Consider the following 15803-nt stretch of genomic DNA (forward strand, 5'->3'; position numbering starts at 1 on the left):
AAAAAGGAGATTCACTGTTAGACCAAATATAGGAACTCAAATTTTTTAAAAAAATCTTATATGAAATAGACTTTAGAAACACGCCCAAAGCTCATTTACAACATAACAAAAAGGATTTTAACTTTTTTTTAAATTATAAAACTGTCATTGATTTCTTAAAACAAACATAACCCAGAAACCTTATAAAAAAGCCAAAAACACTCATAGGGCATAAAGTAATTTAATAATCAAAATTAAATTCACTAGGGTCAACTGTCATTTTTTAGGTTTTTTTTGAGTTTGTTTATAGAAATTAAATGGTATAGGGTTTATTTATAGTTTTAGTTCTAAAAATAGGTATATAATTAAATATCTCTTTATAAAAATTGGAAAGCAGTTAATAATGGCAAGTATTGTAATTTTGATTTGTTTTAATTGTATTATGGAAAATGTTACTATAATTTTATACTATATGATGTGGCACTTTACTTAAAAATGCCATGTCATTTAATTTCATTAAAGTTGTTTTTTTTTTCTATAATTAAAAAAAAAAAACCCTTGTAAAAATTTGATTATAATTAACCTTATCTGGAATAGGTAAAATTATGTTATTATCTTTCATAATAATAAAGTATTTATTGAGCTTAAAAAAAAACTCTTGGTATATGAATTGACTAGGGCAACCTTTCCATAAGCTTCGTATTAAAAAAGCTGGCCTGTCAATTATAGAAAGTGGTTGCAAATTGTCAAAGAGCACGTGAAGTGGACCGCTACAAGATGAAAGACTCCAGAAAAGAGGAAGTAACTGATCTACGTAACTGTCATTATAATGCTGTCACCAAATTTTTTTATTTAAATTTTTCTTCCCGATGAAAATGAACTTACCTCGTGCGTGCGACCGATTTCCAATTATTATTATTAGTTTCTCTGCACGCACTTCCGCGCTTGCGAGAGGTTTTTTTTAAAAAATAAATAAATTTATTTTAGAATTAAAAAAGATAATGGGTAGTTGTGTGTGTTCCATAAAAATAGGATCTATTATCTGCTTTTTCTTTTTCTTTTAATTTTTTTAAATATGAAAAAGTATAAATTTACCATATTATCCTCATTTAATTAATAATTTGAATTATTAATGTTTGCATTAACCAAGGGCATTTTCTGGTATTTTGAATGTTTCACCATTCTCTGCCTTTTGCTTTATATATACTAGCCTCTCTGCACGCGCTTCCGCGCATGCGAGAGGTTTTTTTTAAAAAAATTTTAATTTATTTTAGAATTAAAAAAGATAATGGATATTTGTGTTCTATAAAAATAGGACCCATTATCTGAATTTTCTTTTAATTTTAATTTTTTTAATACAAAAAATTATGAATTTACCATATTATTCTCATTTAATTAATAATTTCAATTCTTAATGTTTGCATTAACAAGGGCATTTTTTGATATTTTGAATGTTTTATCATTCTCTGCCTTTTGCTTTATATATATAGATATATTCCCTGAAATCAATGCTGATATTATCTTTGTATTAAATGCTAGATTAATTCAGATGCAAACTTGTCAATGAACCAGGTGTTTATGCCGACAGCAGAATCAAATGGATAAGCAAGAACCATATGGATATGGATGCGGTGATTTATTTCTTTTATTTAAAGCAATACGCAATACGCAATACGGAATATAAAAAATAAGACTCCATGTGGTATCTTATTTAAAAATTATAGTTTTTTTTAAAAATATGAGTTTTTAAATAATGATTTTAAGATTTAAAAATTTATTTGGTATTGAACTTTAAAGTATTTTTAGAATTAAAAAAATTAAATTAAAATTAAAAAATCAGAAACTCTAAATTCTCAAATTAAAATTAACAAAAAAAAAGAGAGGAGAGATATAAGAGAGAGAGAGAGAGAGAGAGAGAGAGAGAGAGAGAGAGAGAGAGAGAGAGAGAGGAAGGAGGAAGAGATAGAGACAAGAGAGGGGTTTCAATTATTGAGTTTAATTAAAGGGGGGTTGCTTTAACCACAAGGCTTTTCTGTTTAAAATATTGTTTTTTTTTTTTTTTGTTTCGTCTAAATTTAAAAGACAGTATATAAATATTAAAACATTTGATTGCCTACGTATTCAACAATGCTTACCAATGATGAGGTTTCGGGGATTGAAACAAGCTTTTTTCTTCTTTTGACAAACCATTTCTAATGAACCATACATAAAAAGTTTTTATTTGGGATTATTGAAATTTTGAAGATTTTGTTTGTTTGTTTATTTGTGTTCTACGTTGAAAGACAATATTAGTTGTTGTATAAAATTATTAGATAGGAACATAGATCATTTTGGGGCACTTCATTTGGAATTGAAGCATAGTTTGACAAACATCTTTTTGAGCCCATAAGATAACCATGCATGGGCTTGATGGGTGAATAATTAGTCACAGCTAAGTATTTTAAATCATGTTGGATTTGGATTTGGATCACAAGAGTTTAGTAGTGGATTTGGATCATAGTGGAAGCTGGGTTTTGGAGGTGAGAGATTAATCTAGAAATATTTCTACGAATTAATAGTTAAAAAATAACAAATAATTGAGTAATGAAGGTAATAAAATCCATCTTATAAAAGTGAAACTCACACCCAAAAAAAAAAAAAAAAAAAAAACCTAGCCAACAAAGAGAGAGAGGGAGAAAGCTTTAGATTCAAGGGGTTTTTCCCCATCCTTAATGTTCTTCGACTTTTGACGGATCTATGCCGATATGGTCTTCCTTTGTCTCTACCTCGAATTTGGGACAACTTTGGATGTGCCTCATCTTTCTGACTCTTTGAAGTGTTATTTCCTGTCATGATAGATCTAATGTTGATTGGCGCGTTGCGGCCATGGAGTGACTAGGTGGCACTCTCTATGTCATGTTTAGGAGAATAGCGGAGTTTTTCTTCCTTTTGTCGGTGTTGTTTTAGATTTTTGGTATTGGTTTTTTTGGTCAATAAAGTTCAAAAATTTTATTATCTTGATATTTTTTTCTTCTCATAATTCTAAAAACTTAGTTGAGTTTGCTGGGTGTTCTAAGTCTCTTTAGGAGAGTTATGCCAATTAGCGGCCAGTTTTGTCCTTGATGCCGTTAAACTAGATTCGAGAAATCTATGATGGTAGGAAGGGGTTAATTATATAAAAGTTATTTTCAAGAATAAATCTCTCTAGATCATTTCAACTTTTCAATTGTCTTAGGTCCATATCTGCCATATTACAATTGGGATTGTCCTTTGTACTCTTTTTTCTTATTAATCTAATAAAAACTATCCACTTTTTAATATAAAAAGAAAGTGAACAGAGGTTTGCTAAACTCAATGCAAGCGGCCATTTTTTTAATTGTTTTTGGGCTAGGCCCAGCTTTCAGCTCCCTTCCATCACCCTCCACACTACATCCCATTGGGTCACCTTTGGTCAATTTGAGCCCAGAGTGTTCAAATTCCATCTTTACCACTTCCCTGAAAACAATCTGATACAATTGTTAGGATATGTGATTAATGGGACACCCAAGAATTGTTTCTAGACACTCGAGAATTGTTTTTGGACAACTGACTAGTGGAGTCCCTTTCATGTTACATCCAATATACCAGTGCATTGCACTTCTAGTTCTTGGATTAAAAGATTAAAAGATGAAAATTCAGTTATTGATGAAACAATGCACCGATGCATTGAATGTACCATATAATTATACATGAGAACGGTTCGTGATAATTTTTAGGTATTCGTATAATTGCCCTAATCATTATATCTCGGATCTAACGTCATGTGGATAAATTTTATTATTTACTATGATACTAGTCAATTTGATATCAAAAGTCTAACTTTATTTTTAGTACTTGTTGTTTTCCCAGATTTAGGGTAATTTCCAGGAAACACATGGTTGTTGTAAAATACTAACCAATAATATTTGGATGACTGAGAAATCGCTCAACCTCTGGATGTTTTCCTCAAGGCCAAAAGTAGGTTCTTGTTGCCATTACAGCAAGCTTCTACAGCCTAAACCAGATCAACATGATATCAACTTGACCTTGCATGCCTTTTAAAAAAAAAAAATCAAATATCATCGGCATGGGTGATCATTCATGATTACAAACAAGGGACCATAATTTTTCACAAAAACTGTCCTATCCTTTGGACCTATTACATCTTGTTCTTGATTGTCAAATTCATATTCGGTTGACTTTTATTAGGGCTATTATAATTTATAAGTACAAGAAATCCTTTGAAAATTATTCGATTTCGATTATTTCAATGTTCCAATTTTTTTATTTTTGGGGGTGAAAAAGAGTTAAGCTAACCGTACAGAAGGTACAGAGAGTGCCCTAGTACGATGGCAATTGACCCTTAGGATACTCCGTTAACAAATGAGGAGAAACTACATTTGCTGTAACCATATATCCTGACTTTTGTTCTTATTTTTAAATAACGAGTAGCATGATTGATTTTTTTAAGTTTAATTATTTATTGAGATGATAAGAATCAAATTCTTGTAGTGAGTATGGTGAAAATAATGAGCTGAGTGCATGAGTATAAACTCCTTTGGGAGTATTTTGCTTGTGTTTAAAATTACGTGGTTTTTTGTTTACAAGGGTATTAAACGATAGTCTTTAAACGTAGCTTTAATCATAGAGTGTTGCTATTTGGACCATATTTATTGATCACATTACTTACCACCTTTTTAATACAAGTGGATTCTATATATCTTGGGAGGAAACAAAAAAATAAAACAAAAAAGTAGAGGATGCTCCTCAATTTGTTTGATATCCAATAAAGAATAAAAGATAATGCTATTTGTACCATATATATTGACTATTTTGCACTTAATGTCTACTTATATATGTAAGATGAGATCCATACTTGTTAACAATGTGATCGATAAATATAGTACAAATATTTGAAAGATTATAAATAGTTGCGTATTGCAAGAGTAGAAAAATACAAACAGTTTTGGACAGGCATTTGAACTTCAAAAGTACTGCCGTTAAGAGTCCAAGGTTTTTTGCCAAAAGAAACCGAAGAAGTACAAGTACTTGACGCCAGGAAAAATTAGGATTGTGACCTTTCAAGCCATTTTGCAGGGCTTTCCAAAAGAAGCAAGTATATTGCTTTGCTCTAATATGAGCAAACTTCAAACCACACCAAGATTCTTTCCATTCACTTTCAGACGTCGGTTTCTCGTTTCTTTGGAAAGTACAGCTTTCTGCTATGCTGTATATGCTGGCGGCGTTGTTTCAGAAGCTCAGCCTTTGTCTTCTTTCAAATGGCCGCTGCTCTCTCTCTCTCTCTCTCTCTCTCTCATCTGTCAAAGACTGGCATATACTTTCTACTTGTATGTCTTATATGGTGGAGGCTTAATTGGGCTGCATGGCAGGTTGCATATATATCCCAAGTTCTTGCATGTTTTTCGACCCGTTTCCCCAACAACACTACGGACCCTCTCTGGCTTCTGGGTTTTAATGGTCTTGGTGTTTGGTGAAGAATGTTCATGTGAAGGAAGCTGATTGCTTGAGATTTCTGTTGGATTTGGTACATATTGGCATTTTCAAAGCCCAACCCTTTATCCCCTGATGACCACTTTGTGTTGCCTATCAGTTGTTTGAATTATGTTTTCTGTGGGTTTTTAGTTATCATTGTGTTGAATATCATCCTACACATTATAAAACCTAAAGATATGATTAATTTCCATGCACTGCAATATATCCAACACTCACTGATGAGATGAGTCTTGTTCATTTGGTGAGGTAAAAACTAATGGGATTCGTTGCCATTGCCATTTGAAATTCAAAATTTACGTTTCCTTTTCTCAGACAGATAGTAGTGTTTCTAATGCTTAAAAACTGAATAAACAAGAAACTCCACTCAACTAAGCCTGATTTTCATATTCCCGAACCATAAAGCAGGAACTATAAGTTCCAAATTGTAGTTGTCTTTCTTCACATGTCATCAACTTCCTCATTAACTAGGTGAATGGAATATGTGGTCTTCTTGAAATTGATACAAGAAGCTGTGGCCTCAAGATGTTGGAGGAATCATATTTCACCAACCTGTATTAGATTTTTTTATTATTTGTTAAATGATGACGTTTGCATCCGTCGAACTTTTTTAAATGACAACTTTCTGAATTCGCAGATTGTCTATCTTTCCGTTTCTCGGTGAGGGCTAAGACAGTGGAGCCGAAATGGACACGTCAGTTGCCCTTGAGCCTATATGCAAGGAAGCTGTTGATCTGGTGCATGTTCTTCATCTATTTACATTTTGGTGTTAAACTAGCATTCTTCAAAATCTTATGTTAATCATAAAGCTCATATAGAACTAGTGTGCAAGAGGATCTCTCTGTGAAGTAGTACCTAGTACCTGTCATATTAGAGTCTTTTGAGTATTCTGTCAGATTTCTTTAATCTTATATATTCTGGCAGGAGAACATCCCTGTTGAAGAAGTCTTTGAAAATTTGAAATGCACGGCCGAGGGTCTCAGTTCTGTTGAGGTGCAACAGCGGTTGGAGGTGTTTGGTTACAACAAGCTTGAAGAGAAAAAGGTTTCGGAGAACTTGTTTCAGCTTGTGCTCTTACGTCTGTTGTTGTAATTAAATTCTTTAAATTGTTTCTTAGGCAGAAATCTCTTTCAGTTAGCTTCCACCTTCTTGTTCTATAATACAGTATTTTTCTTTGCAGGAAAGTAAACTACTCAACTTTCTGGGATTTATGTGGAACCCTTTGTCTTGGGTTATGGAAGCAGCTGCACTAATGTCCATAACTCTTGCACATGGAGGCGTAAGTCTCTAGGAGTTCATCTTACCATTGAGACCAGAACTTAGGTTTCTTAACTGACTTTTGAAAACATTTTTTCTTTCAGGGAAAGGGTGTAGATGTTTATGACTTCGTGGGCATCCTGGCACTACTTATTATCAATTCAACAATAAGCTTTATAGAGGAAAATAATGCTGGAAATGCAGCTGCAGCCCTTATGGCACGACTGGCTCCAAAAGCCAAGGTTATCTCATTTTTATAGATGAACTGCATTTCCCTTCTCCACCAACCACTTCCTTACTGTTTCCTTTCTGTTCTGTTCATAGGGTTTTATTTCATTTGAGTCTTTTTGTTGCCTTCTGTAAAGTTGATAGTGAATAAAATCTCAACAGGTTTTACGAGATGGAAAATGGAGTGAGGAAGATGCTTCTGTGCTGGTTCCTGGAGACATCATTAGTATCAAATTAGGAGATATAATTCCTGCTGATGCTCGTTTGCTTGAAGGAGATCCTTTAAAAATTGATCAGGTAGCTAAGTCATGTTCTACTATTATGGTTATGAGCCATTTCTACATGGTGATTTATATACAGGTGTATTGAAATTTGAATATGATAAGGAAATTAGGAATAGACCAAGCAAAAGGAAAAGGTTCAAGCTAACTGAGGTTGGGACTTTATTTAAGGCTGCTATGTTCAGGTCTTATAATAAATCTACCCTTAAATTCAAACACAATGCACTGTCGAAATTTATTTATAACTGGCATGCGTAACTGGAAGTGTTACTTAAATGTTACTTTCCTATTGGATAAGCAGGAAATATATGAATGAAGTTATGTGTCCTTGATTCTGCCATCCATGCATCCTTTTTCCATATTACTTGATCTTTAATTTCTTAGATTAAAATGACCTTGAGCAGTGGGAGATTAACATGGTTCCTCATCCTTAGAAGTTCTTTCATGTTATGTTAAATTCAAATTAATTTCAATGTTGATGCCATAAAACAAGTAGTCTAGAAACCATTGGCATTATTGTCTTTTCAAGAGGAGCTCATACCTAAGATGAACATTAATGGATATGTGGCCCATTATGAGCGTTTAACAAATCCTTATATCACCTGGTTCTACTATTTCTCGCCTTCTATTGTGACAGACTTTCCGAACTTTCTGTTTTATTATTTGTTTCTTCTTTTTCAGTCTGCCCTTACAGGAGAGTCACTCCCAGTAACTAAGCATTCTGGTGATGGAGTATACTCTGGGTCAACATGTAAACAAGGTGAACTCGAAGCAATTGTCATTGCAACTGGAGTACATACCTTCTTTGGAAAAGCTGCCCATCTTGTGGAAAGCACGACACATGTTGGGCACTTTCAGCAGGTTCCTTTTTAGAACTCTTTTCATCTTAATAGAGTCATATGTTCATGTTGGTAAAATGTCAAGCCAATAGGCATCTTTCATATGAGATGCTTTTCAATTTAGAACTCAGCAGCATAAAAACTTTCAGTTTGTTGCTTACAGGTAACGGGACAGTGAAATCCACCCATGTTAGGGAATGTTTCATCTTGAGTATGAGAATTTGTTACTTGTTTCACACGGCTAAACTACCATTTTGACTGATTGTTTCAGGTCTTAACGGCTATTGGAAACTTTTGCATTTGCTCAATTGCCATTGGAATTGTGATTGAAATAATTGTCTTAATAAGTCAAGATAGACCTTATCGTCCTTCAATAGATAACCTTCTTGTTCTACTTATCGGCGGCATCCCAATTGCTATGCCAACAGTTCTGTCTGTCACCATGGCCATTGGTTCTCATCGTTTAGCTCAGCAGGTATAACAAGCTGCATTTAATTTATATCATGAAATTTCAGTGCTGAGTTAGACTCTCTTTGATGTGGAAGTCAAAGTAATAGTTTGTCTGAGTTCTTTTCAGGGTGCAATCACAAAGAGAATGACGGCTATTGAAGAAATGGCTGGGATGGATGTGCTCTGCAGTGATAAAACAGGAACTTTAACTCTCAACAAATTAACCGTGGACAAGAATCTCATAGAGGTGTTAATTCTTGATCCTGTCATATGCCTAAATTTTTTGACAGATATGACTGTGAACTATGTAATTATCTTGCTCATTGAAGTTTATTATCAATTCACATTTTGTTGGTATGTTTAAATCTACACAATAAAGCTATTCACTGTTTAAGATTTTTCTATTTCTATTCCCAGTGGTCTGAGAGAACCATATGTGTAAAGAAAGTACATCTTCTTTCTGGAGCCTTCTTGTTCTAAGCTATATAATCAGAAACATAAGGACTCAAGATAGATTTACATTATTGTTGTTCAGAATGTACGAAGTAGAGCTAAATATTTTGCTATATAATGTTGTTTGGAACGAAAAGATGAAACCTACTATGGTTCTGCTTTACTGTATCTCCATGGATGTTAAATTTAAGCACTATTGCATTATGTTGACATTTGACGAAGACTTCCATTTTGCAGGTTTTTGCCAAAGGTGTTGAAAAGGACACGGTTGTATTGATGGCCGCAAGAGCTTCAAGGTTGGAGAATCAAGATGCTATTGATGCTGCAATTGTTGCAATGCTAGCTGATCCTAAGGAGGTAGGAGACTGTATAACTCAAAATTTTATGCAACTCTTATAGAATGCTAAAGTTGAAGGTTTTGGAGAAGTTGAGCCTGCTTAGGTGTTTCAATTCAGTCTTGAAGTGCAATTCCAATGTGAATCTATTGTTGTACGATAACAAGAAGTGCATATTTATAGTATCATATTACGCCACCAAAATTATTATACTTCTGTGAAAAAAAAAAAAAAAAAAAAAAAAAAAAAACAGATATAGCATATATTCTACTCTAACTTGCAGAGCTATGTAGGGCAGGGCATTTAGGCTATGAGATTTCCTGTATAGTTTTGAACCTTGCATATGCAATCATGTGTTTCGTTCACTAAAGCTTCATTGAACTGAGTTTCTCCTGGGTTCATTTGTAAGGCTCGAGCTGGAATTACAGAAATTCACTTCCTTCCATTCAATCCAACTGATAAGAGGACAGCACTTACATACATAGACCAAGCTGGTAAAATGCACAGAGTGAGCAAAGGTGCACCAGAGCAGGTACTTAATGTCTCAATTTGAAATCTTGGTTTCTTAGTCCTTCACAGTAAAAAATGACCTAACAAAAACCTTTTATTTGTGTAATTTGTAGATACTCAATTTGGCATGGAATAGATCAGATATTGAGAAAAGGGTACACTCAGTGATTGACAAATTTGCAGAGCGTGGACTTCGATCCCTTGCTGTTGCTCAGCAGGTAACCAAGATTTTAACAAATACCCACTCTTGGATGCATGCATTATGGTTGAGGAGATTTCTGTAATTTACAGGAAGTTCCTGCTGGTACAAAAGACAGTCCTGGTGGACCTTGGGAGTTTGTTGGTCTTCTCCCGCTGTTTGATCCACCACGCCATGACAGTGCTGAAACTATTAGAAGAGCTTTAGATCTTGGTGTGAGTGTTAAAATGATCACAGGTATGTGAAAAAAAGGAGTTTTTTCTCTTTTCAATTCAATGCTACATTATACTAAAAAAAAACTCTCAGTCTACTGATTCTTAGTCATCAGTTTCGAGAGGTCGGGTCATAAAACTATCAATTTACTCGTTCTTCTGATTTATCTGTACTACAAGATTCACTACCAGAAAAGTTGCTGAAAACTCTGAAGTTACTTCTATCAATTTACTACTCGTTCAGGACACTAATTTATAATGAACTTCATAAATTTCATTATCTTGTACTAATCCGAAGTGACTAATGTTTATGATGAACTTCATAGATTATGACCGCTTCCACTCCAACCTTCTCAGCACCCTAAATTTCAGACATTTTTTCAAAACTTTCTTTTGACTTCCGTAATTGAATTATTTTCCAGGTGATCAACTGGCAATTGGGAAAGAGACAGGGAGACGGCTTGGGATGGGTACAAACATGTATCCATCATCGGCGTTGCTTGGTGAAAATAAGGATGGCTTAGATGCAACTCTAGGAGTTGATGAGCTCATTGAGAGTGCTGATGGTTTTGCTGGTGTCTTTCCTGGTAATCATGTTTGTCACAGTTTGTTACTTTTGTACGTCAACTTTGCATTGCTTCTGCCTGACTTGATGCTTCATTTCAGAGCATAAATATGAGATCGTGCAGCGATTACAAGGTAAGAAACACATAGTTGGAATGACAGGTGATGGAGTTAATGATGCACCTGCATTGAAGAAAGCAGACATTGGAATTGCTGTAGCAGATGCCACAGATGCTGCTCGTAGTGCATCTGACATAGTACTGACAGAACCTGGGTTGAGTGTAATTATTAGTGCTGTTTTGACAAGCCGTGCAATCTTTCAAAGAATGAAGAATTACACAGTAAGGGGATTATCTCTTCTCATTGTTTTAGCAAGTGGATCTGGAAGTGATCCTGGTACTGAATCTTGGGTTTGTTTTCAATAATTTTTTTGTTCTTGTTTCTTTCTTTCAGATATATGCCGTCTCCATAACAATACGTATTGTCGTAAGTAGTTCATGACCCCATTTCTGTCACATATAAGCAAGCTGTAATGTCAGTTTTCATTTCTAACTGGGTTTCTTTTACAGCTGGGTTTCTTGCTGCTTGCTGTATTCTGGAAATTTGATTTCCCTCCTTTTATGGTCCTCATCATTGCCATTCTTAATGACGGTAAGTATTACTAACCCTTTAAGTTCTCTCATCTCGCGTTTGTCTGTAACAGAGTTCATTGAGTGTGAACTCTCGGTTTTCTACTGTTCTTCATTTACTCCCCTTCTTCCTTTTGAAAATAAACCTGAACTTTAAACTACTTACCAGGTACTATTATGACAATATCCAAAGACAGAGTTAAGCCATCTCCAGTTCCTGACAGTTGGAAGCTCAGTGAAATATTTGCAACTGGGATTGTCTTAGGCAGTTACCTCGCCTTGACGACAGTTGCGTTCGTCTATATCACTTACGAAACTCAATTCTTTCAGGTAAACATGATTATTGTGCATCCTTTCCTAGTAACCCGTTGATTTATCCAGATAAAAAAAGCAGAATTTTAAATTTCTGAAGTTTTGCAAGGGGAAATTATATGAATTAGATTCTCTTAATCTATTAATTGTTCTTTATCTTACTGTTACTATTTCTATGTTTTGCTGATACCTTGTTTAGCCCATAGCCTACAAGCTTAAATTTTCAGTATCAAAGGTAGTTTGATATGGCATCTAGAACTTTCTTTGTCCTTTTGTCCTCAGATCCTAGTAGGGTTTTTGCCTAAAAGAAATCCTAGTAGTCCCCTATTTTAATAGGTTCTCAGTTTGGCATGTGTAAACTTGCATTTGGTTCATTTCATGGTTATTGCCTTTAGCATAGATGAACATTGTCAGGGCTTACATTTTGTACTGGATGACAATGATCAAGATTTTAAACTCTCTCTCTCTCAGAAAAAATTCAAAGCAGATGATATCTTCAATGGGCCGCTCTATTATACAAAAAAGAGTATCAACGAGCCACTAAATGCAAAGCTAGCATCTGCCGTGTACCTTCAAGTTAGCACCATCAGCCAGGCTCTAATTTTTGTTACTCGCTCCAGAGGGTGGTCATTCACAGAAAGACCTGGTCTTCTTCTTGTTACTGCTTTCATAGTTGCTCAACTGGTAAACAGTTTCATCCTTTTCAATCAAAAAGCTTTCAATATATAACATTAGGTAGAAATTCTTCAGGCTCAAATAATGCTTCACATTCATCAAAATTTATGCTTCGAATATCTTTTTTAAACTTCCTTTTGTTCAGAAAATTTAGTTACAATACTAAACTTACAACGGTTTGAATTCATCATACGAAACGCTCCATGCTTACAGGTTGCAACAGCAATATCTGCTCAAGCAACGTGGGAATTTGCTCGAATTCACGCCATCGGCTGGCGTTGGTGTGGAATCATATGGTTATACAACATTCTCATCTATATGCTACTTGATCCTATCAAGTTTTTTGTTCGATATGCGCTCAGTGGGAGGGCATGGAGTTTGGTATTGAACAAAAGAGTGAGTGAATTTGAACCTTCCATCTCTTGACCCAATTTTCTTTTTCTCCTAGCATTAGACATCAAGAATGAATGAAAATTTGTGCTTGGTTTGCCATGTTCCTCTGTTAGGCTTCCTTTTGTAGATTTTAACAAAACTTTTGGACTTACTTTTCTCATTAGACCTTTCTAAGAGAATTTCCACATTTATGTGTATGTCTATAATTTTGCAGACGGCTTTCAACACCCAAAAGGACTTCGGTAAAGAATTTCGTGAGGCTGCATGGGCTGCTGAACAGCGAACGGTCCATGGCCTCCCATCCGAGTCAAGGAACATCCCTGAGAGGCACACATTCAGGGACGTTAGCATCATGGCTGAAGAAGCCAGGAGACGTGCAGAGATTGCAAGGTTGGCCTTTTTCTTGCGTTGGATAGTTCAAGTTTTCTGCATATACCAATAGCATATATAAAACATGAGAAATATTATGTTGCCAAACAACTGCTTATATTTATAGACTGTGAATCTAGATTGCACATTCAGACAAAAATCAACATAATCAACAATTTAGATTCACCGTCTGACAACATAAGCATCTTAGGTTATTACATGTTTTGGCAGTGTTGTGTGTTGCCTAACTTTGATTTTTCGGTTTCTTTGCAATGCAGACTGAGGGAGCTTCACACTCTGAAGGGGAAGGTCGAGTCCTTTGCAAAGCTAAGGGGTTTAGATATCGAAGTGAACCCACATTACACACTCTAAGTCATTTTCTGGTGTACTTTTGGATATTGTAGTTTCCCTCTCACTGTCTGACCATTCTGATATTTTTCCTTTCCCTTATTCTTGATCATTTTTCCTTATGTTGTATGGGTTTGATGGACACAGAGCTTGATAATGCAAAATAAAATATTAATAAAAGTTTTAATCTCCCACTGTTTCTCTATCGTTTCGAAGATGAGTTTTGGGGTTGATTTGATCAATATGGCTCAAATGTTCCACTATCTTCTGTTGATATATTTTTATGCTGATATTGTGTTTATGATTAAAAACACTGCTAGTTTGGCCGACATCAAATTATTAACATAAAAAAATAAAGAGCTTGTAGCTGAAGTAATTGGTTGAGAATATTTACGAACCACGGTTCATCTGTACACACGAAGTCTTATGTTCAACTTTTCAGTCACTCATAATCGCTCGTATGAAGAAAATATCAACACAGAGAATTAAATAAGGTCTCCCCCAGCATGATCCCGACCACAAGCAAAACCACAAGGCCCACAAAAGTCTGTCCTACAATTACTCTCTATCACAACAAAACAACTAAAATTATTGATTGATCCCACCAGAGTCTCGCCGATATTATCGGGATAATGTCGGAGATGATAATTTCTCATCCGTTCAATATTATCTAGGATAAATTTTTATATATAAAAAATTCTCTAAGGATAAATTTAAGTATATATGTAATGTTATTTATTATTTTATTATGGAGTTGTATTTTTTTTGGTTATATATTACTAGCCTCTCTGCAAACGCTTCTGTGCCTACGAGAGGTTTTTTTTTTTAAATTAAAAATTTATTTTAGAATTAAAAAAGATAATGTGTAGTTGTGTTCTATAAAAATAGGGTCAATTATCTGATTTTTTACTTTTATTTTTTAATATGAAAAAGTGTGAATTTACCATATTATCCTCATTTAATTAATAATTTCAATTCTTAATGTTTGCATTAATCAATAGTATTTTCTGGTATTTTGAATGTTTCACCATTCTCTGCCTTTTACTTTATATATATAGATGAAGTTGTATTATTATTCACTATTGAGTTTTAATATTGTTCATTATATGCGATACTAAGTTTGAACATAATAGGAATTCTTTCTATGTGGTACTAAATTACTCATATATTTTATCTTTGTTTTTTTAGTCAAGCTCACATATCTTATTATATGTATCAAGTGTAATATATTATAGTAAATTATTATAACTTAAAAATTATGGTGTGTTTAATTTTCTTTCGCTAATTACTATATATTTTATAAAGTCACAGTGTTTGTTAGGTCGCTACATAATCAACTTAAATCACTCAAACCATCATGCCATGCATTTTCTTCCAATTTTTTGTGATAAAATAATAGACAATTGACTACGTAAACATCCTCTAAAGTTTCAATAAAAATTTTCAAGTTTTTCTCACAATTTTTGTGATTTTTATTCATTTTTATCGATATCGATATTTTCTCGATATTTTCTTATTTTTGGACCACCAATATTTCTGAAACTCTCGATATTTTAGATCCTAAAAATGACAGATTTCAAATATCTTCTTTTCTTTTTCCACTAAAAAAAATATTTTAAATATCTGAATGATATTTAAAATATCATTACTAAATTATAATCCGATTAAGGAATGATATTTTTTTCTCCCGTCCCCTCTATCCTTGTGGGGCTCGACAAGATGGAATCACTCACCTCATGAAGTTTGGTGATGACCTGTCTGATTATAATTTGTGCGGACAATCTCGATTATGAAGTTTATTTTTTAACTTTCTGGTTTTGCCTTTTGTTCCGATTCACGTGAAGGATTAAATATGAACAGACCTTTGGCTAGTCCACTTCACAAATATGTCCGTGAAAATCACGTGCTCTAATGTGAATGAACTACTTTACACAAAAGCAAAATGAATTACCTAAAGATTCTGACCAAAGTAAATCTGAAAATTTCTGGTTTTGAGATGAAATTTCTGGTTTGAGATGATATTCGAGGTTCAAATGGAACCACCTCCTCTAGCATAGCACTGGGTGAACTGAATTTTTGTTTACATAGACGTTAGTTTCACATGGTATCAATTCAGTGTCTATGTAAAGAGAAAATCGTACGTTTCATCAACCAAATGTCATATTAAAAGATAACGATTAACTTAATAGTCAGATGAACGAAGAGGCCAATAGTTTAATTATACTGTAACCATATGCTTCATTTTGCTAAACTTTAAAAAAA

At 34.0% G+C, this 15803-nt stretch overlaps 1 protein-coding gene across 1 annotated transcript; it reads left to right on the forward strand.

The window, feature by feature from the left end:
• LOC18778035 (ATPase 11, plasma membrane-type) lies at positions 4952-13746 on the forward strand. The gene is made up of 22 exons (XM_020564958.1): positions 4952-5521; positions 6125-6224; positions 6412-6531; positions 6668-6766; positions 6849-6986; positions 7135-7269; positions 7935-8114; positions 8364-8567; positions 8670-8789; positions 9233-9352; positions 9740-9862; positions 9954-10058; positions 10132-10276; positions 10674-10838; positions 10918-11156; positions 11269-11301; positions 11385-11466; positions 11614-11774; positions 12228-12440; positions 12645-12827; positions 13039-13214; positions 13472-13746. Exons 2-22 carry the CDS (start codon positions 6174-6176, stop codon positions 13563-13565), a joined length of 2886 nt encoding a protein of 961 aa, XP_020420547.1. The 5' UTR covers positions 4952-5521; positions 6125-6173; the 3' UTR covers positions 13566-13746.

This window comes from Prunus persica, chromosome G5, assembly GCF_000346465.2.
Source record: "Prunus persica cultivar Lovell chromosome G5, Prunus_persica_NCBIv2, whole genome shotgun sequence".
In the NCBI taxonomy this organism is placed as follows: Eukaryota; Viridiplantae; Streptophyta; class Magnoliopsida; order Rosales; family Rosaceae; genus Prunus; species Prunus persica.